This window comes from Schistocerca americana, chromosome X (assembly GCF_021461395.2).
Source record: "Schistocerca americana isolate TAMUIC-IGC-003095 chromosome X, iqSchAmer2.1, whole genome shotgun sequence".
In the NCBI taxonomy this organism is placed as follows: Eukaryota; Metazoa; Arthropoda; class Insecta; order Orthoptera; family Acrididae; genus Schistocerca; species Schistocerca americana.
This window is the reverse complement of record NC_060130.1, coordinates 163,064,483-163,086,436: the sequence shown is the minus strand read 5'-3', so window position 1 is coordinate 163,086,436 and position 21,954 is coordinate 163,064,483. Positions and strand designations below refer to the sequence as shown.

The 21,954-nt window shown below is 38.2% G+C and overlaps 1 protein-coding gene across 1 annotated transcript in view; it reads left to right on the top strand.

Moving 5' to 3' along the window:
* The window catches only part of LOC124555884, a 242,730-nt gene that overhangs the window by 127,182 nt on the left and 93,594 nt on the right, over positions 1 to 21,954 (top strand). The window contains exons 16-18 of the mRNA XM_047129945.1: positions 5,573 to 5,647; positions 7,076 to 7,150; positions 16,645 to 16,716. Of these exons, the coding sequence (XP_046985901.1) occupies positions 5,573 to 5,647; positions 7,076 to 7,150; positions 16,645 to 16,716 (222 nt within the window). The remainder of the gene's footprint in view (positions 1 to 5,572; positions 5,648 to 7,075; positions 7,151 to 16,644; positions 16,717 to 21,954) is intronic.

Below are 21,954 nucleotides of genomic sequence, written 5' to 3'. Positions count from 1 at the left end.
GGCTCCTTCTGTCAGCAGAAGAGTTGAAGGGGAAGGAATATGGGTGAAGGAAAAGGATCTGGAGAGGTTTAGGAAAGTGGGTAGAGTTGGAAAAGCCGCCCACAGCACCCCAGATAAGAGGAGACTTTATTGGATGGGATGAGAAGGAAAGACTGATTGTTGGGGACTGCACCGGACAAGAATTGAAAATCTGGGATCCTAAAGGTGGAAGACAGGATAATATGCAAGACGGAGATTACTGCTAAAAAATCGTGCACGAGTTAAGAATGAAAAGGTAAGTGCATTGTATGTAACAGAGTTGGGAGGGGAACGGTGAAAAATAGACAGGTCAGAAAATGAAAGGTGTTGAAATCTAAAATGGAGTGAAGAAAGGAGTAGTTACTGTGAAGAAATACTGAGATGGAAAAAATTAACATAAATGAAAGATGGATGGCGGGAACCAAAGATGTGTTGTAGTGCTTGTTCCCACCTGTGGAGTGGTGGTGGGATGGTGAATACGGCAAGTGCTGCAGCAGGGACAGTCACAAGGGTAGGAGCCACAGGTAGGGAGATGGGTACAGAAGGAGCATAGGGTCTGTCAAGGATATTGTGGAGACGGGGAGGGCAATGGAAAGCTGTTCTAGGTGTGGTGGCCAAAATCTCGGACAGAATGGATCTCATTTCAGGGAGTGATTGTAGGAAGTCATAGTCTTGTTGAAGTAGCTAGTTAATACATTCAAGACCAGGATAATACTGTGTGACAATTGGTGTGCTCCGAAGTCGGTTTTGGAGGAATCAGCAGTATCTGTATTGGATGTGATGGCCAAGGAAATCTGTTTTCAAACTATGCTGGTGGGGCAATTGTGTCCAGTTAAGACGGAGGTGAGAATGGTGATATATTGCTGTAAAGAGTCTGCGTCTGAACGAATATGTTTGCCTTGAATGCCTAGGCTGTATGGGCGGCAACATTTGACATGGAAAGGGTGCCAACTGTCAGAATGTAAGTACTGTTGTTTGTTAGTAGGTTTAATGTGGACAGAAGTGTGTAGGTGACCTTCGGTGAGGATGAAATCGACATCAAGGAAAGTGGCATGGGATTTGAAATAGGACCATGTGAAATTTAATTGGGAGAAGGTATTTAGAGATTCCAGAAATTTAAACAGGTCAGCCTCACCATAAGTCCATAAGGCAAAGAGGCCATCAATGTATCTAAACCAAACCAGGGACTGAAGGCTTTCGGATCCCAGTAAAGCCTACTTCAAGCAACCCACGAGAAGGTTAGCATAAGAAGGAGCCACCTGTTTACCACGGCTGTACCCCCTGATCTGTTTGTATGTCTGCACATCAGAGGTGAAGTAGTTGTTGGTAAGTATAAAGTTGGTTAAAGTGAGCAGGAAGGATGTCATAGGTTTGGAATCAGATTGGCGCTGACTGAGGAAACGTTAAGCTGCAGACAGACCATTTATGTGGAGGCTGTTGGTAAAGAGGGATGTGGCATCAGTGGTGACAAGCAACTGTTCAAGGCAGGGTTCTATGTCAGGTTCACTGTTGGAAAGTTTTGGGATTGGGTTGCAGAGATTTATTTCCAGTTCACATTACGTGTGAAGGAAAGAAGGACCTTCACCAAAATGCGGGTTTAGGGCTGAAAGTGAGAGACCCTGTGATAATATAGATAATTCAGGAGGGGAGAGTGTGTTAGACTAGAGGTTGGGAACACTGTATTGTTGTGACTGGTTCTTGTGCTCATGAGTTGTTATTGGTCTGGTGGGCAGTAGTGAAGGCTGTGGGATGTTGAGGAGGTTGGTCAAGTTCTTTTTGTACTAGAGGAGTGATGGTTGATGGTGTGGTTGTTTAAGGGAGCTGCAGAGGGACAGGAAGGGAAACACCACTGTTGAGGTAGTTTAGAAGGTGGGATAGCTTTTTGAGGCGAAGTCCAGCATGTTGTTGCAGTTTGAAGTTGACTTAGGAGATACCATCCAAGGCAACATGAGGGGCAGACAACTGCAGGATTTTGTAGGAGGAGAGAAATAGGGTGGAGGGGAAATTGGCATATTAGGCGTACAGGTCACAGTAAGTGCAAGAGGTTGCTATATTTGAAACTGTAAAAAAGCCTGATGTAGAGTAAGATTACATCCAGAAACAGGGACTCTGTGTCAGGCCCTAGGCAGTAACTCCAATGGATGAGCTGGTTTCAAGATACAGAATGTGGGACCATAGTTTTGATAGTGCAAAAGCATGTTTTCTCAACGAATGGATGTAATACATGATGGCATACATATGGCAAGAGAGGACAGTTTGGAGTTTCATAAATGGTGGGAGTGGCAAAAAAGTGAAGCAGAGTGTGGAAAAGGATAGGAAAATGGAAGAATAGCAAGGAAAAAATCCAGAAAAATCAGATAAATTTGTACGAACTCGAATTTCTCACCAGCAAAATGGGCTATATGGTATGAAGAAAGAAAAAGTCGATAAGAAAAGTTGTCAAAAGAGAGAACATTTTAAAAACTGTGCAATCAAAAGAGGAAGTCATGGGAGAAAATGTAAACTACTTTGCTTGACAAATAAAGTAATCTAGGAGATAGAAGTAAAAGTTGATCAGAGTAGTTTGGCACAAATCAAACACACAAATGTGAAAGAATTACCTATAAACAAGGTAAGTGGAGGGCTGAAAAGAAAATAGCTGTCAAATTTGCAAATAAATCAGCAAAAGATGATCGTGAGAAGGCCCTGCAGTGTAGTGAATCCTAAACAAATTATTGTAGGCAACTTCGTAAAAAAGTGTCTACGAGCACAGGTATTAGTACTCCTAACCCTGTGACCTTCCCCGCTGCGAGACTTTGCCTATGCACCCCACTACCACCACCTTTACCAGCCCTGTAACTGGTAAAACATGTACTATTAAAAGGAGAGCCACCTGTGAAATGACACGCATCATATACCAGTGTTAATGTGAACACTGGTCGGCCTCTTATATCGGTGTGACTAGCACCATGTTATCAGTAAGGGGGAATGGACATATGCAGAGGGTGTATACTGGCAACACACAACATCCTCTTGCACAGCATGCTCTACAACATGGCAGTCTTTACCTCAGTGCCTGTTTCACTACACACACCATCTGGATTCTTTCCCCAGACACCAGTTTCTCACAACTCTGCAGGTGGGAACTACATGTCCTTGGTTCTCGCCACCTACCTTACCTTCATTTACATTAATTTCTTCTGTCTCAGTATTTCTTCACAATAACTACCCCATTCTTCACTCCGTTTTACTTTTCTATGTCTTTCATTTTCTGACCTGTCTATTTTTCGCCATGCCCCTCCCACCTTTGTTGCATACAATGAACTTAGCTTTTCACTCTTATTAACTTGTGCACAATGTTTTAGCAGTAGTGTCTGTCTTGCATATTATGCTGTGTCCCACCTTTAAGCTCTCAGGTTTTCAAATCTTGTCTGGTGCAGTCTCCAACTATCGGTTTCTCCTTCTCATACTAACTGGTAAGACTTCCCTGACCTGGGGTTCTGGGTGACTTTTCCGAACTCTACCCCTTTCATTAACCTATCGAGATCCTTTCCCTTTCTGTTGGAAGAAGGAGCCACTGGCTCCAAAAGCTTGTGGAAGTAAAACCTTTTTTTTTTTAAAGTGCGTGTTCTCCTGCCACTGCTTGATGAGTAGATTTTTTATTTAGCCACTTACATTATACTGTCACAAATTGATTATTTTCGTTGTTAAACTCAATGAAAAGTTAAGGCAGAACTAGAAAATATTTTTAATAATCATTTTGAGGTGTTTTAGAGAAAATAGGACCAAGCTGATCATTAGAAATGTCAAGGTTGTGTATGAAAGAGGCGATACCTATCAATTTGATAAAACTGAAATTCAACCCACCTTTCCTACTGAAATTAGGAAAATAATAAATTCACTCAAAAGGTAAAGCTTGTATGGAATTGATATCATTTCCAAGACAGTACTAAAAGATTGTTCCCAACCGGTACATAGGATTCTCAGCCACTCGTGTAGTAGCTCACTGAAGCAGGGCATTTTTCCAGGTAGACTGGAATATGCTATTGTTAAACCATTGCGTAGAAAAGGGGATAGGTCTGATGCTAACAATTACTGCCCAATCTCACTTCTGACAGCTTTATCCAACATTCTTGAAAAAGTGATGTATTCAAAAGTAGGTTCTTATATTTGTAAAAATGAAGTACTTACAGAATATCAGTTTGGTTTTCAGACTGGCTTTTCAACAGAAAATGTTATATGTGCTTTCGCTGATCAAATATTAAATGCTCTGAATAAAAGAACATCACTCATTGGGATTTTTAGTGACCTCCCAAAGGATTTTGCTGTGTGAATCATGAAATTATTCTAGATAAGCTTAAGTATTGTGCTATGAGAGGACAGTGCGCAAATGGTTTAATTCATATTTAACTGGGAGAATGCAGAAGGTTGAAATTAACAGTACAGATAGGCTGCAGAAATCAGCAGAGTCCTCTAACTGGGGAGGTATCAAGAATGGTGTCCCACAGTGTTCACACTTGGGTGCCTTACTGTTCTTAATACATGTTAATGACTTGTCACTCTTATGTTCACGAGGATGCAAAGCTACTGCTATTTGCTGATAATACAAATATAGTAATCAAACCCAACAAACAAAAATTAGCTGAAGAAATTGTAAATAATGTCTTTCAGAAAATCATTAAGTGGTTGTTCTTTGCAAATGGACTCTCACTAAAATTTGAGAAAATGCAGTATATACCGTTGTGTACAGTAAATGGCATAACACCTTGATAACTATAGACTTTGAACAGAAGTCTGTTGCCAAGACAAAATATTCAAAATTTCTGGGTGATGTGAAATTGAATTGGAAGAATCACATTGATGATGTGCTGAAACACATAATTTTGGTGATAAATGTATCAGTAAATTAGCCTACTATGCCTATTTTCATTCACTGCTTTCATATGGCATCATATTTTGGGGTAGTTCATCATTAAAAGAAAAAATAACCATTGCGCAAATGCATGTAAGCAGAATAATAGCTGGAGCCCACCCAAGATCACCTTGCAGGGATCTATTTAAGGAACTTGGGATATTCACAGTGCCTTCACAATACATACATTCACTTATGAAATTTGTTATTAATAACCCATCCCAATTCAAATTTACCAAATAGCATTAAAAGTCTGACAGATAGCCAAGTGTGACCAAGGTGCGGATTTCTATCGTCAATGAAGTGAATGATTGATACAAAATTCCAACCATTGTTTACAGAAACTTGGTACCCGTGTTGAAAAATAATGCCATGGATCTGTGTGTCATTTTGGAGTGTAGTGCAGCATTAAATAAAAATTGGTCTACTTTAATGATACATAACTTACTTTTAGAAGTCCTTGTACGTTCCTCCAGCAGTAATGAAAATAAAATAGGGTTCATCATATCCACTGAATGATCTAAAGTTATGTATTTAACAACATTCCTTTTTTTTTTGCCTCAGATTTTTAATTTTAAGTTCAGACACACATTTGTGTGTGTTGTAATCCTTACTATAAGTCTAGTATCAACAGTACACTAACTATTTTCTGCAAATCCACAGGATTAGCAGATCTCCACCCATCTGCAATTAGAGGATCAGACAATTTGCTGAATGAGAGAGGGAAAGTGACACCTGGTAAGTTGTATACTTAAAGTTACCTGGTGAACTGTAATAGTTACAGTACAAGTAGACAAGGCTCAATACATTTTGTACCTTTAAATTTTGCTATCATCTTGCAATATCTAATCTAAAATCTAATGGTTGTAGGGTTGCTTTACCTATACAATGTAAAATTGCCTTCATAGAATACAAACAGATTCCTGCAAACCAGGAAAACAGTTGCTCATTCAGTTCTGTACCACATTTTATGTGAGACTTCATTGTGGTAACTACCTTACCACATTTTGTGTCGTCAAGTAATGCACTTGTAAGTGAAGATAAGGCTATTCAGCAGCTGTTTGAGATACTGAATGATTCAATAAAGGCAGAAATTTTAGATACTGTTTCGTGGATGAAATATGTTTAAACTATGGTTTTCATGATTAATTTGGAGCTGATATGACAAAGGTAGAGTATGGCATACTACCACCAATTGGACATAGTTAAACTGTAGTTCATTTACTGAGTCTCCTTTGATTTGTATTTGTGGAACATGCATTACAGAAAGATAACTATAACAAGGAAGCCTATGAAGATAATTCTAAGTACATAGGGATTTCAAAAAGTCAGTTACACGTGTCATCCTATGCTAAGACCATTGTGGGGTAGGGGGGGGGGGGGTGCATTGTCAGAAGAGAGTACATATTACAGGTTTCCTGCAGGCACAGCTCTGCTGTTGTGTGGATAACAGGTACATCACTGTGTGGGAATGAAATAGCGTGAAAACTGGAAACATAATCCAAAGTTTAAATACCTATGACAGTAAAATTCTTGCGGGTGAAATATCTAAATTGCACACAGATTCACTGTGGAAGTTGGGCGATATATGGACCAAATACAGCAGTCTCTCCGGCTGTAATGAAATTGTGCCGACAATTGACAAAGGCTGCACAGATGAGAGTGATGCTAATTGAGATGTCCAGATGTTGCACCTTGCAATTTCCATCTTGTTGGCAAGCTAAAAGAAAACCTGGGGGGGTTTTCCAATGAGGAGGGCATTCACACAACAGTTCACAAATGGTTCTGTGACCAAGGTGTGGATTTCTATTGTCAATGAATTGAATGATTGATACAAAATTCCGACCATTGTTTACAGAAACTTGGTGACTGTATTGAGAAATAATGTCATGGTTCTTTGTTTCACTTTGGAGTGTAGTGCAGCATTCAATAAAAATTGGTGTATTATAATAATGTATAACTTACTTTTTGAAGTCCTTCTATGTTCCTCCAACAGTAATGAAAGTAAAATAAGGCTCATCATTTAAAATTACATCTTAACAACATGACTTTCTTTTTTGTCTCAGATTTTCAATTTAGGTTCAGACACATGTTTGTTTGTGTTCTAATCCTTCCTGTATAGTCTGGTATCAACAGTGCTCTAAATATTTTTTTACAAATCCACAGGATCAGCAGATCTCCGCCCATCTGCAATTAGAGGATCAGGCAGTTTGCTGAAAGAGAGAGGGAAAGTGACAGCTGGTAAGTTGTATACTTGAAGTTACCTGATGAACTGTAATTGTTACAGTGCAAGTACACAAGGCTCAAATACACCTTGCACCTTTAAATTTTGCTATCATCTTGCAATATCTAGATCAAAAATGTTATGAGTGTAGGGTTGTTTTCCCTTTACAATGTAAAATTTCCATCGTAGAATAAAAACGAATTCCTACAAACCAGGTTAACAGTTGCTCATTCTGTTCTGCACTATATCGTATGTGAGAGTTTATTGTGGTGACTATGTTACCACATTTTGTGTCATTAGGTAATGCACAGATCTCCTTATAGTGATCACTCCGAAGTGGTGAATAAAGTAAAACCACAGATTATCCCATTTCTTCACTGGACTAATCAACAGTTCTTTAAGACAGTTAATGATTCAATGATGACAGACATTGTAGGTACCTTTGACAGTTTTTGTTGTCCTTCAGTGTTTTTGTGCCTGATATCACCACCAGACACTTGGACATGTTATATTTGGAGACTTGAATGTTTCACATAAATAATAATTCAGAAAATAATCCCCTTGACATAACATGAAATCGGTGGTTGTTACAGAATGTTGCGAATCTTGACATTTCCCCCAGTTTTGTGTAACAATGTAAATCTGGGGACATTCATTTACTGGTATTGGTAGCTGATATTGTGTAATGATGTAACTGGTCTCAGTTTATTTTTTGTTAGTTTTTTATGAATTACCTCAAGGATGTGGTTTTGCGTATCATTTTTAAAATAACCATCAACTTTCTGCATAAAGAACTCATGTCCTAGATGTGACTTCAAATGAAGATAACCTTTCTCCAATTTTTTGGTTCATTTTCATAGCAAATTGTACCAAAACTGCTACTTTCATGTAGAAATCGTTAATATTAGAACTGCTGATGGACCATTTTTGTCCCACTAAATAAATTAAGCACTGCCAATTACCATACATTGTAGATAGCCTTATTTGTGTCTGCTGCTACAATGTGGATATGAAACTGTAAGTGCAGCATGTAAATGTTCTTCAGGAGAATTCTGATTGTCCTCCATACATGTAAAGTTGTTATCAGTGATTTTCTCTTCTGTGGTTGGATTTCGTTTATTCATGAACTTACTCTCAAACACATTCAAAAATGCACAGAAACAGAGGCATGTAATATGTTGAGAAATGATGAGTGGTCATTACCACTAGAAGAGTTGATGCAGTCCTTATCTTGCATGTGCCACTGAATCCAAAGGAATAGAATTGGAACTGGCTGATCAGAGAATCGGGTAATATTATTTTACAAATCTGTAATGTCACGTAATCACTTCGGTGAAATCATGAGGTTCCTCAGATCTGATTTGAGCCCAACGCAGTTGGAGTGACTAAGAAGTGTCAGTTTTTGCTTCCTCTCAGCTGTATAGTAGGATTCATCATATATTTGTGGCGATGATCGGTTGTTATTGTTCAGGTACAGATTTTGATTCACTCAGTTTGTGGGTTTAAAACTTGACAAGAATGAGCAAAAATACTGGATGGCTCTCAATAAAGATTCCAAATATATGCTAAATGCTTTCCCATAATTTGGTAATGATGAAACTCGTTCTGGTGATGAACATCTTATTGAATTTAAAATGAAGAAACTTTTTGATCCAAACCTAAATAAAGAAAGGAATGTGACCACTACTTCACCTCAGTTTCACTAGCATGAGATCTGAAAACAAAGTGATAAAACTTGCTTGGTGTAGTAAATGAAATTAGAAGGCAAGTTCCTGAATGCATGAAGGAAGCTAGGGAGGAGCTATACAACACTAACCTTCAAAAATGAAAATATGATCCTTGCATCCAGCTGTACACATTGGAACTGACACAAAGTCAAAGTGTGACACAGTGACATGTTACAGTGAAACTAAGTAAAGAGTAGATGCTGTTGACATGATGGCCTGCAAGTATTGAAAGATGGTGGAAGAAGTGATGCCCTGTTAATACTTTTTATAGTGATTCAGCAGGCATCAATGCTTGGGTAATCTACAGAGCAGTAACAAATATCAAAACAAGATGATGAGATTTCCTTCTGAAGGTCATGGAGAGACTTGCCAAAGGCTATGCATCAACTAGGACCAGTACTCTTAACGCTATTCACATTGAATCATCAGACATAAGTGAATGTCACAGCAACTACCAGGTATGAGAATCTTGCAAAGAAGGGAAAAGTGTTTAGAAACGTGCATTGAGTGCCAAACCAGTTAGTAAGAACTGAGTTGTTACAGTTTCCTATCCCTGCAGATCACAAAGCTCTATCTACAGGCAGACAACAGTGCCCTTTGGGTATCTAAAAGAACATATTTGCTTACACAAACTATCAAAATTTCAATAATTGTACTGAAAACTTTTTGACTTGACTTTATTTCTATAAAAATACAAAATTCATTTCCATATTTAAATTGAATTGGATAAAAATTAAGACAATATTCCTTTGTATTTTGCTGTATTAGAATTTTCTAACTAATACGAAAGTATCTATCATGACTGTATTTGATGTTTAGAATTAAAACAAAGTAACAGACAATTGGAGTGACCATTTCTTACAAAACAACTCATCTCCTAAAATACAAAGTTGAAGAACAAACTGCAGACAGATGAACTAGAGATGGGACTTGTCCCTGCATTGGTTTCAGGGGCTTCGAAAAATCTGACAGTTCCTGTGCTGATGCAGTCATTCAATTAACCTGCATATTTTCATAGTATGCTAGTATAAGTAGGAAAACCACCACATATGGTACTTTCATTTTACAAACGTGCAAATCAGCGTGTCACATGCTCAGTTTTCTTCTCTCAGCCATTTGCAGTATGTGATCTTGCAGGTGCCATTTTGGTTTACATGTTTGTGTAGCTATAGTGCAATATTTGATGGTTTTTGTATTTATGCTTGCTCATTATGACAATATGCTGTTTAATTTATGCACCAGATTGAAAGTCTGTCAAAAACGCATCATTTTTTATGTTTTGCCGTGCAAAAATCAGGAAATGTTACATCAGCAGATATAACAGTACCTCTATTCCAAGTTAAGCATTGGATAATAGCTTCATTATTATTAGAAAATAAAGATTTAGTGATGAAATGGGAAGCTTATGGAAAACATGAAGACAAATATTTCAGGCTCAGGTGGAGGAAGCACTGAAAAAAACTCTGTGTTGCATCTTCAAACTAGGCTGCAGCTGTTAAGTGGCTCCGGAAAGGCTCAAAATCATGAAAAGTTCAATTTTTACTTTTTTGCGTTTTCTGAACATGCAGACTATTACCTTTTAATAGATATATAATTTATTCAATTCCGAAGACTACAACTATTTTTATATATTTTTTGAAATGTGTTCTACATGGGCGTGACCCACTGTGGCGTTGTTAAACTGCTGTCAAATGGTGTTATTATTAACGTCCGTGTTCATCAGGTACATTTTAGTGATGTGAGATAAAGTATGTGTTGTGGCTAACCTGTGATGGTTCAATATATATCGCTGGTGTGATTGTCGATTGTTTCGTGTTTATTTACTCTGTCGTTATCTCGAAAATATTCGTAATTAATTCTGTTTCTTGAGTCTCTGTTTTGTTGAAGTATAATAATGAGCAAAAGTAAAGTTATTAGAAATCCTCTGAAGGCTTTTAAGAAAAGGAGAAATGTTGGAAAGCCAAAGGTATGTGTTATTACTGTAAACAATAAAGACGATAACCAAGTGAGTGAACCTAACCTCTCAAGTACACCTGCCCATAGCAGTCAAAGTGGGAAAGAAAATACTTCACAGAAGAAGCTTGGTTCAATGAGTGAAAACTATGAATGTTTTATGGGCGAATCGGATGTGAATGAAATATTTGATATGTCGGTTCTCAAAGGAATTTTTTCAAACTGTGTAAGATGTATTCATTGTAGTGAAGTTGGTCTGGAACTCTCCATAATAAAGCACGTAGGACTTGCTAGTGAAATACAACTGAAATGTGATAAGTGTTCATACATGACCACCTTTTGGAACAGTGTTGCAGTAACTGCAACTGACGAAAATGGTAGCAAAATCTACGAACACAACAACGAGCGATGCTTGCTTTAGACAAGGAACGCCTTCGGGCTGCAGACAGGGCTGTAAAGAGTCTAGAAATACAAGCAAGAGTAAACAGGAGGAGGAACAAGAGGAAGCTGGAGGAGGAGTTTGCAGAGGATGAAGATAATCCATCCTATGGACCTGGAATGCACTAAAAAGTTAATCCAATCTTTGTCGCTCGATTCCCAAAACTTTTATTTTCTCATACTAATTACATGTTTTCTAAGGATCTTCCAAACATATTTGTTTCAAACTTTCAGTAAATGTTACACAGTACCTTCTGCATAATTTAACACAGCCTTTTTCCAAAAAACTGTATATTTTTGAATATATAAATAAAAAATTGCAAAAAAATGTAGTGAATTTTCATTACAATTGAAAAAAAATCATCTTTAATAACTGAACTAAAATTTTGTAAAATCCCTGTGTTAAGTTGTAGCCCATATTCCAATAAATAATCTGTAAAAAGTTCAACTTCATACCTCAAATACTTTGTGAGGAAAGATGTAATTTATAAGCGTTATTTTAACATTGCAAGTATAGGGCGTTCCGGAGCCCCTTAAAGCCACAAATTCATGCATGTCTGTTCATAGTCCAAGGTTCCTCTTCCAACACTGAGATGATAGCGATGAACTCTATTAGTTGTGATATGGCAAAGAGTTTGTGAAGTATACATTCAGTGGCAGGTTTCAGCAGTGTAAATATTTTGAAGAGCTACAGATCTGTGCAGACTTTAGCCATAAACCAAGTGCCTATGTTATCAGGAAATGTAGACATTGTACATTAGATTATTGGTAGACAGATATAGTTACTTTTTTAACATCACTAGGGACATTGTTGAATTTCTGTTCATGTGCTGAAAGACAGTTTGTCTTCCATTTTCAAATGTAGATTGGAGTGGTTGTTTTCATACTGCCATGGAGTTTGATGTATTAGTGGACTAATGTCTCGGACGAGAACTTTGAAGTTACAACAACGTTGTTGTCTGAAAACCTTTAAACCTTTCAACACTGTACAGTTGCAGAGTTACTTCTGTAATTGATTACATTTAATAGGTTGAACATGAATCTTTCTTTTTCTCAATATACAAATTTGATGTCAATAAGTATAATTTATAAGTATATTTTCATTTTCAATGTAACAGTGGAAAAACATGAAATAAGACAGAAATAATGAACTTGACCATAAAATAAAACAATGTTTTCCTGTTTGTAGTTCCTCCGACAGATATGGCAGTTATAAAATCACCAATAAGGGATGCATGTTAGGGTTGTTTTTTGACACACTTTTTGGGTCATTTACATCAAATTGCCCCTCACATTTACTGTTGAGGATAAAATCACCAAAGAGGCGAGAACAAATACAATCCTTGCTCAAATAGAGTAGTGGTGTAGAGACAATAAATTGTCCGTAGCAGTTAACAAAACAATGCACATGCTGATGGAGGTAAACTTTCCACGAATTGGAACCTCCTTCATAGTGTCACAAGATAATTCTATGTATGCATGTGGAATACATATAACTAGTGGTATACCCAGACAAAAATTAATCTTGCAACAGCATTTCACAAATGCAGCACTAAAAGCAGCTTAAGTGCTGCATAAGTTAGTAACAGAAACTGTCCCTGCATAAGTTAGAACAGAAACTGTCCCTACAGACTGCCGCTGCTGATCGGAACCTACCATAATGCTATATTTATGGCCATCACCAACTGTGCGGTTTGTGTCTAGATGCACCACCTTTGCTAAGCTCAAAAGTGGGAATATCTTGTTCAGAGTATAAAGGGGTTTGCTGATAAGGCTTACTGGAGTACCTGGAACTACTGCTGCTTGTGATTTTAAATATATTCTCAATAGATATTGCTGCCAAGTAGGTTGCTGCCTAACTTTGGGTCAAGAAATATGAGCTGGAAAGTGTGAAGTCTTGATGTGGCCATGAAGGTTGAATGAGATGGAAACAGGACTGGGCGCATTGTAGCAAGTAATGATGTGGATGATATTTTTGTGCATGTGGAGGGAGAGAGAGAGAGAGAGAGAGAGAGAGAGAGAGAGAGAGAGAGATCATGTAGCACCCATTAAATTAAATTACTTGATATTGAACAGCATGCTGTTCAGCTGATATCTAGGGAGTATTTAGCTACTGTTTGGTTGTGGCCCATCTTCCTAGTGAATGGTTGCTTTGTGGTTACATAAACAAAGAACACTCAATTTTATAGATGACATGGGTGCTTTCCAAGGCATCTTTGCTTTTGAGTGGGTAGAAAATGTCACTGATAGATCTGCAGTAGAAAATGGCAGATAGCAATATGAGACCAATCCATTTTTTTTTTATAAGTATGTAGACCTGTTTATTTCTACAATGGTTTACATCAGTTTATATCTTGAACATTTAACTATTTTTCGACATAATCACCATTTCTGTCGATGCATTTTTGTAGATGCTGAGGTAGTTTTCTTATGCCCATGTCATACCAGCTCGCCACCATGCTGTTCAGAAAGTTATGAACCTCTTCTTTCACCTTGTCGTAGGAGCTGAATTGCTTTCCAGCCAAATGTTCTTTTAACCTAGGGAATAGGTGATAGTCACTGGGTGCCAAGTCAGGACTATAGGGTGGGTGATTATATTCCACTGAAACTATTGTAGGAGAGCAACGGTTTGCCGAGCGATGTGTGGGCGAGTGTGAATGTGTATGCCCTGGCTGAAAATTCCTCTTGTCTGGTTCTGAATTGCCCGTTTGAGTTTTTTCAGAGTCTCACAGTACTGGTCAACGTTAATTGTGGTCCCAGCGATTCAGTTATTATCCTTCTTTTCACAACTACCTCCACCCATACATATTCTGTCAGACAATCTTTATTAGTTTAGTCCCACAAAACTAAGCCAACCTTACTGAAGAGTCCATAAGCTACCTGTCCACAGTTAAATATTTTTTCTGTGGAATTCCTAATTGCTACATCCCAACTTGAAAATTGAAACCTGTGCCACACAGACTCACAGTCACAACCTGTCAGCCTCATATATTCATTGTGTGATACCATTGCTTCACCATTACCTCCATAAAATTTTGCAGCCAGCTTCTCATGACTATTATGCTGTGCCCAGGTGACCACCTCTGCCCACCAAACGCACTGAACCTAGCTTCCCCACACATCAGAACTCAAACAGACCTGTGACATTGTCATCAACCTTTCTTCAAAAGGCATCAGTGCTACAGCAGTTTTCCCACTCCAGACTAAATCATGTTACACTTGTCAAAGACCATTCTCTTTTACTTAATTCCCACTTTTTTTGCCATAACCAATGACAGTGGTATCACTGCTGCCTCACTGAGCTTATTCTTCCATACAGTGTTGATTCTTACACGCTCCCACATGAGCTTCTCCAGATAACCTTAAAGGGATTCTTAACCTGCAGTATTGCCTCACTTTCCATCCCTAAATTGCTGCTGAGTTGGATCAGCCTCACAACTATGAAACAACATAAATATGGTTGACCTTCCCTACCAGAATACATGACAGCATGAGTCATGTACTTAAAATACTGGTCTTATGTACTAAACCCTGTACAGTATATTAAATGGCTATGATTTTGGATATATAATCAGTATCATGGAAATTGTCATAAATCAGCCAATTAAGTTTGAAGTGTAAGTAGGGCTTGTATTTCACTGTGGTTGCACTTGGAGGAGGAGATGATACAGGAAACTATCTGACAAGAGTCTGCCATATTCAGAGGGTCTGAATTGTACATCAACTTGTAGAGAAAGTTATGATGGTGTCACAAACATGGAAAAGTGCTATACATTTAAATAGCTGTACTAGAAAATTAATTTACAAAAGTCACAAACTCTTTCCTCCAGGCTGCCAAGAAACACTAAATGCATCACTAGTGCACAGGTAACCATGTCTAATTTAAAGAGCATTGTGTTTTGTATATCAGTAATGTGACAACTATTTTTGTATTTCCCTGAAATGTACAGGTACCAAGATGGTTTAATATGGAAGAAGAGGATGGAACTACGCTTCCAGAAAAAAATAATAATATTAGTATACCTGGAAGGAGAATGTTGGTTTCAATCTGATGATGGCATATGCCACTTGGAGGATAGCAGTCGTACCGATAATGGTTTCGTCGTCGTCCACAACAGATAGTGTAATGGCATAGCAGCCAGAGTGCCATCTGTGTCTATCCCTTAATAGGGAGTGCTCACAGCCAGAAGGCTCAGGGTTGAGCAAACGTGTGAAGCTAGCAGGAAACTATGCCATGGAGGTGCACTCTTGCCTCCTACAGATCCAATTGAGCGAGTTTGAAAGGGCTCAAATTGTGGCCTTCTGAATGTCGGGGTGGTCCTCCCAGAGAATTACCACACAAGTGTGACGTACTGCTTCAGTTGTGCGACAATGCTGGTATCTGTGGTCACATGAACATTTTCGCACTTTGTGATGATGTTCTGGACGTCCATGCAGCACATACGCCCACCAGGATCATCGTATTTTAAGGCAGCATGTGAGTCCAGATAGCTCGACATGAACTGTTGCGAACCAGTTAGTAGCAGTGGGACTATGGGCATGCACTCCTCTAGCATGTCTTCCATTCACACCACAGCATCGATGTGCACGGCTCGACTAGTGCTGTCAGAGGATCACTTGGAAGATAGAGTAGTGTAGAGTAGCGCGCAGTGCACTTCAGTGATGAAAGCACATCCTGCCTTCAAGTGAGTGGTGGTTGTTTGTACATAAAATGTAGACCCGGTGAGCACTGTCTCGTAGATTGCATTCGCACAAGATGCACTAGGCCTTATGGTCTGAGGTACAATAAGGTGCAATGTCGTTCACCTTTGGTGTTTCTAGGGGGCATGCTAACCAGCTATTGGTACTTGCTGAATGTTGTTAGACTTGTTCTTTTGCTATTCTTGCAACGGGAATGTGATGTGTTGTTCCAATAGAATAATGCTCGCCCACCCACACACTGCCCTTGAAACTCAACATGCTTTGCAAGACATGCAGCAGCTTCTCTGGCCAACACAATCTCCAGACTTGTCTCCAATCAAGCATTTGTGGCACCTGCATTGTCACCCATGGAGGCTACACAACATACTGATATGGGTGTTTCAGCATGGGTTGATACCTGACACCTCAGAACTGCCTGCACTGTTGCAACAGTAAATCTTAAGTCAATTGGAAACTTCTAAAAGAGTGTACTAGTTTTTTTTCAGGCTGTGTAAATTGTAAATTGGGATGTAGTTCTCCATGTTACCTGTGTAAGTAGTTATTAAGAGGAAATAATGAATAACTGAGGACTCAACTCTCTCTTTTAACATGTTCATGAAATTTATTTACCTGTAGTAAACAATGTATATAAATTAAACATCATTAGAATTTTAAAATTTCATATCTAAATTAACACATTACTAAAATTGCAGATTTGACAAGACACACAGCATCAAATGTGGACAGAGGTCTCCAAAGACAGCTGGTGAAGGAAGGTTCTGCTGGTGAGTAAATGTGATTAGTGCAGTCACTAAAATGAATATGCTTTGTACTCTTATTTGCTTTTTCTCTTTTTATTTGTATTCGTGTTTTACTCCAGTGTTTGGTTCTTCTTTTATCTAGTAGATAAAGTAGAGGTTTGCTTTGTCTTTGTTTAGACACACAGATTTAAACATTTGTGCTCTTTAAAATTTTATTATAAATCCACAGGTACTACAGGTGTCCATTCATTGCCATATACAAGATCAGTTAATGGGACAAAAGGGGGCAAAAGTTTGACATGTAGTTGGTGGAATGAAATCGGTTTATCTGAAAAATTTGGTTTATGCAGGAGTGAAGGGAAGGGAATATGAACAAATGAGTATCTGTTTAGGGCACATTCTCTTGTAAACAGTACAAGAGTGTCAGCAAGCAGCATTCACTCATGACCAGTTTGTATTAGCAGAGGCTTGCTAATATTTCATCTGTTTTAAGTCTCTGGGCAAATCATCAAAGAAAGTTCTACTCCTAAGCACTCATTCTATTGCAAACAGCGTAAAGTTTTCATCTCCACAGTCAGCTTTGTCTCTTTTACACATTTCTCATTGTTGTAACCTGCCTTTTACATGTTTTTCTAAAGATGGAATTGATGAAAAGTGGTAGTAGAGTGGTGGTTGCTGCTGCTGCTGCTGCTGCTGTTGTTGTTAATCAAAGAATATTAGGATCAGAGACATCAACAGCTAAAGGAGGGAGAGAGGCTGTAAAAAGAGAAACCAACAAACAAACTAATAAATGATGATAACTCTTTGCTTATCGTAGGTGGAAACAATCTAATGTAGACATACACCTTTTCTTCCTTATGCCATTTTGCTTACTCTGCCACTAACAGCAGACTTACTGTATGTAATACTTCGTTAGTTAATTACATGCTCCATGAATCATTTTGCATGATAGATCATAATGATGTGGAATCACATTTTACATTCACATCGCAAAGTAATATATGGTTACATTCTGAACATTTCTAACTCTGTGTGTGTGTGTGTGTGTGTGTGTGTGTGTGTGTGTGTGTGTGTGTTACAAAAAGATATACAGATGTGAGTTAGTAATTCCTACCCACCACCTCTTACACATAACGATAGTTATAGAAATTCTGCTATGAAATAGAAGGCGTTTCTACAGTATCGCAACAAGGAATATCCAAATTAAAACTGTGTGCCCGACCGAGACTCGAACTCGGTCGGGCACACAGTTTTAATCTGCCAGGAAGTTTCATATCAGCGCACACTCTGCTGCAGAGTGAAAATCTCATTCTGGAAGGAATATCCAGCTTCTTGTAGCCCTGTTACATAACCTTGTCCAAACGCGGTGAGTTGTTGATAATGGCATCTTTATCACCTTAAAGGCATTTTTGACTGACATCAACTCGCCATATCCAATTGCGAAGGTAACTAACGCTCACTACCATGACAGTGTGTATTTAAAGTAAACCTAATCTGCATCCTCATAGTGACACTGTCAGCGCCACTGTTATGTGACTGCTACGAAATTTGAATAGGCATTGTCTTTCAAATGTGGAAACACACCTTCCAACTTTCGTTTGTGCCGCTCAACTCCTTGGTGTTGCAATATTTCTTTTCATCAGCATATGCGCCACACATCAGTTATGATGATATTATCTATATAATTGGAATCAAAATTTCAGGTGATGCCTGGACATCTAACAACTGTTTTTTGTGACCATTTTATAGCACAGTTATTCAGTGTATATCTCACATTTGTTTTATTCCTGCCAGACATTTTACCATTGTGTTCTGGTTTTTATGCTGTGACACATGCATTATATATAAAAATTTAAGGTATTTCAATGATGATGACTTTGTTTATAAAAGTCTGGTCATGCCCAAAATCATGGTACTTGAAAATGGCCAGGGGCCAAAATCATGATTGTACAGTAGAATAAACAATCTATACAGGCAAACAATGGAACTCTCATTAAAAAATAAAATAAAATAAAGTAGGCTGATTTAATGTCCATGAGCAAAGGAGCATGTTGAGTGGGAAACCAAGAGAGAGAGAGAGAGAGAGAGAGAGAGAGATATTTCTGAATGGAATTAATCAACATTATTTATTATTTATGTTCCTGTTTTGATTTGAAACTGAAAATGGATATTTTATTATGCTGGGTACAATTTATAGGTGGTGCATATTAGCAAACGTATTAATGCTGTTCTTTGTTGTAATGCTTTTCAAGTCATCGTGATTGATTTATGGGCTTTGTGTGAGCTTATCACCCTGAAGCAGTTGTCTTATCTGTGTTGCACTAGGGATCAGTTGAAGAACTTAATACAGAAACAGGCCATGTCAAAAATATATTTCTTCAGGAAATTATGAAAACCATTTAAAACCTCAGATACTGTCTTGTTCTAAAATATATCTTTTAAAGTTTCTTCCTGAATATACTTGAAATGTTCTTTCACCATCTAAGTAACTTATATTGCAGGCTAATTACAATAATAATTGCGAGAGAGATAGATGGGGTGGTGGTGGTGGGGGGGGGGGGGGGGGGGGGGGGGAGGAATCATTGACAGTCTGCTTGGAGTTTCATCTTAAGTCAAGTCAAATGGACTTCAAAATAAAAAGGGGGACACAAAAAAGAGAACTGACCATTGAAGTTGCTTCATATTTTCATCACTAATTTCTCTTTTGGGAACTGTTTCGCTAGGTTGTCATTGCTTGATATGATGAAGTGGGGTAAGAACAGTCAAATAATAGTCTTGTCTAATGTTTGACTCCACACTGTAACGCTTAGGAAAAAGCTGTTTCGTTTGCTGGTTGTCACCTCACCCTTCCTTCCTATTAAGAAATGAAGAAGATTAATTTTACAGGCAAGAAGAAAAGATAAAATGAATTATGTTTACCTGGAATTATCTGAAACACATTTGGCTGAAGCACTTTTTCCTTCTTGATAAATGCGTCCCTTGGCTTTTTAATAGATTCTGATTTCTTTCTCGATATCTGCATATTTTTTACCAGTGAAGACTGTCTTCAGAATTCATTACCAGCTCAAGTACAAAGATTTAACATAAGCAGCATCTCTCTTAATAAAATAAAATAATTACCAGGCACATATGAACACACACAAGCATGCCCACCGTCACCCTAACTGTGATGGTGGCATTAGACATGGCTGTTGCAACAGTGCTTCTCGATTACAGGTCAATTAAAATATGAATAGTAATAACATAACTAATTATGTATTTGTTGAGTCCTATCCATTGTTCACATTTTCGATTTTCTGCTCTTTTTGTAGATTGCAGCAACCACATGTGAGTTTCAGAACTTTATTAGGATTCTGAAGTAGTTGCAGCTAATGTTAAAAATATCACAGTGTTTCTGAAGTTAATGTACAGTGACAAATACATTTGCTTGCCACACTTGCAATATTGAAATCACAATAACTCAGAGACTGGAATATTTTAAAAGAAGTTTGCCACAAGCCAAAGGAGAGGGGTGGAATAGTGCATGCTGTATTTTAAATTCTGTGCTGGATAAGGGTTGAATGGTTTAAGAACTGTTAGGTCATTACACCAGAAGGCAGTTGCTGCCATTCACTGTGAAGAAATTTTGCTTACTACTGGGACATTTAAGGGCGGCCTGACTGCCTCTTCTGTGTGTTTTAGTAATCCATTTTGGGATTTGTACAAGGCAGTTTAGAAGGGTACATGTTCTAAGCCAAGTCTGGAGTTAATCCCCATCTGACCTGATTTGGAGACTCACACATGTTTAAATTGACAACATTGTTAGAAGAATCCACTTCCAATGTAGTTTTTTGTATCTTGATTTTATAATACTGTAGATAAACATTGGAATTTTATTTTTGTGTATGCTGTTATGTCAAGACAGTCCTCCGTGGGACACTCATTTTCCATGCTCATTGCGATCAGTATTTATACAAGACCTTTAAGGTCCTGGGATTTTAGAGATGTGTTTGTAGGAAAAAGTTTCTCATCTTTTCTGATTCAACAAGTGACCTCAAAATGATTAACACAGCCCAGATTTGTTTGCAAAAACAAATGACACAATTTGCACTGAAATTTGTAAAATATGCATAAATGATATGCAGATAAAAATCGTACAACTAACAAATATTGTCATCAGTCCTTCACAGTTAGATTATTTGTACTTAGTTACTGTAGAAAAGTATTGCACTGCATTAATTTTTGCAACTCTGTATGTTTTGAAGGACAGTGCCTGCAATACCTAATTTTCTAGAGCAATGATTGTTGCAATGAATTATTCCTAGCCTTCAATTCCTTTATGATTTCTGGTAGCATTGAAAAGCAATTACGTATGTACTGCAGTTTATTTTCTGTATAACTTGAGTTGAAATGCTCTTGAGCAAGATATGGTCTCCAACCAGAAACCTGAGGAGGTAATGCTAATTTTGGAGCAAATTCTGTGAACTCCAACAGGTGCTTTACTGAAAATTTTCTTGACATAGGAAACTAGATGGTCAACTTGTGGATATTGTGGTCTCATCATTTCAGTTATATGATGAAGCTCTTGGGCTAAACAGGTCAAATGTATTAGTCTGACATAAAGAACTTTTAATGCAGGTCTTCAGGCTTTCCCAGCAAGGCATTGTCATCTTGGGAAATTGGGTTTTCTGCCGCCAGTTCACATCATACTTGCACGATATTTCGATCGCATAACTTGTGCAATTTTCATTGGGTATCCTCTGAGGGTGAATCTATTGTTGAACGGGTCCAGTATTTATGCGTTTGTGGGTGTTACGCGCTCCATCATTGATCTTCTCTGCACCAGGCGCTCTATCCGAGGTACCCGCCAGTCAGTAGCAACAATTGTACTATTTTCTAGCCATAGCTGTTCTGACTACTGTGGACATACATTTTGGCTGTTGTCAGTTCCTTCACATTCTGTCTGGTAAGTCTCCCCTGACTTGGGGTTCTGGGTGCCTTTTCTGAATTCTGCCCCTTTTCCTAAACCTCACCAGTTCAATTACTTCATCCTTGTTTCTTCCCCTTCAACCCTTCTGCTAGAAGATGGGGCCCCTGGCTCCGTAACCTTGCATGTGTGATACCTTTTATATGTGTGTTCTCCTACCTCCACTTGGTGAGTGGATTTTCCCATTACATTGTATTTTCAAAAACTAATTGTTTTCATTGACATATAATCTCTTCACCTGATGTTGTATTCTGCCTCCAAGTTGTACAGGGTGCTGACTCATGTTCGAATTGCTG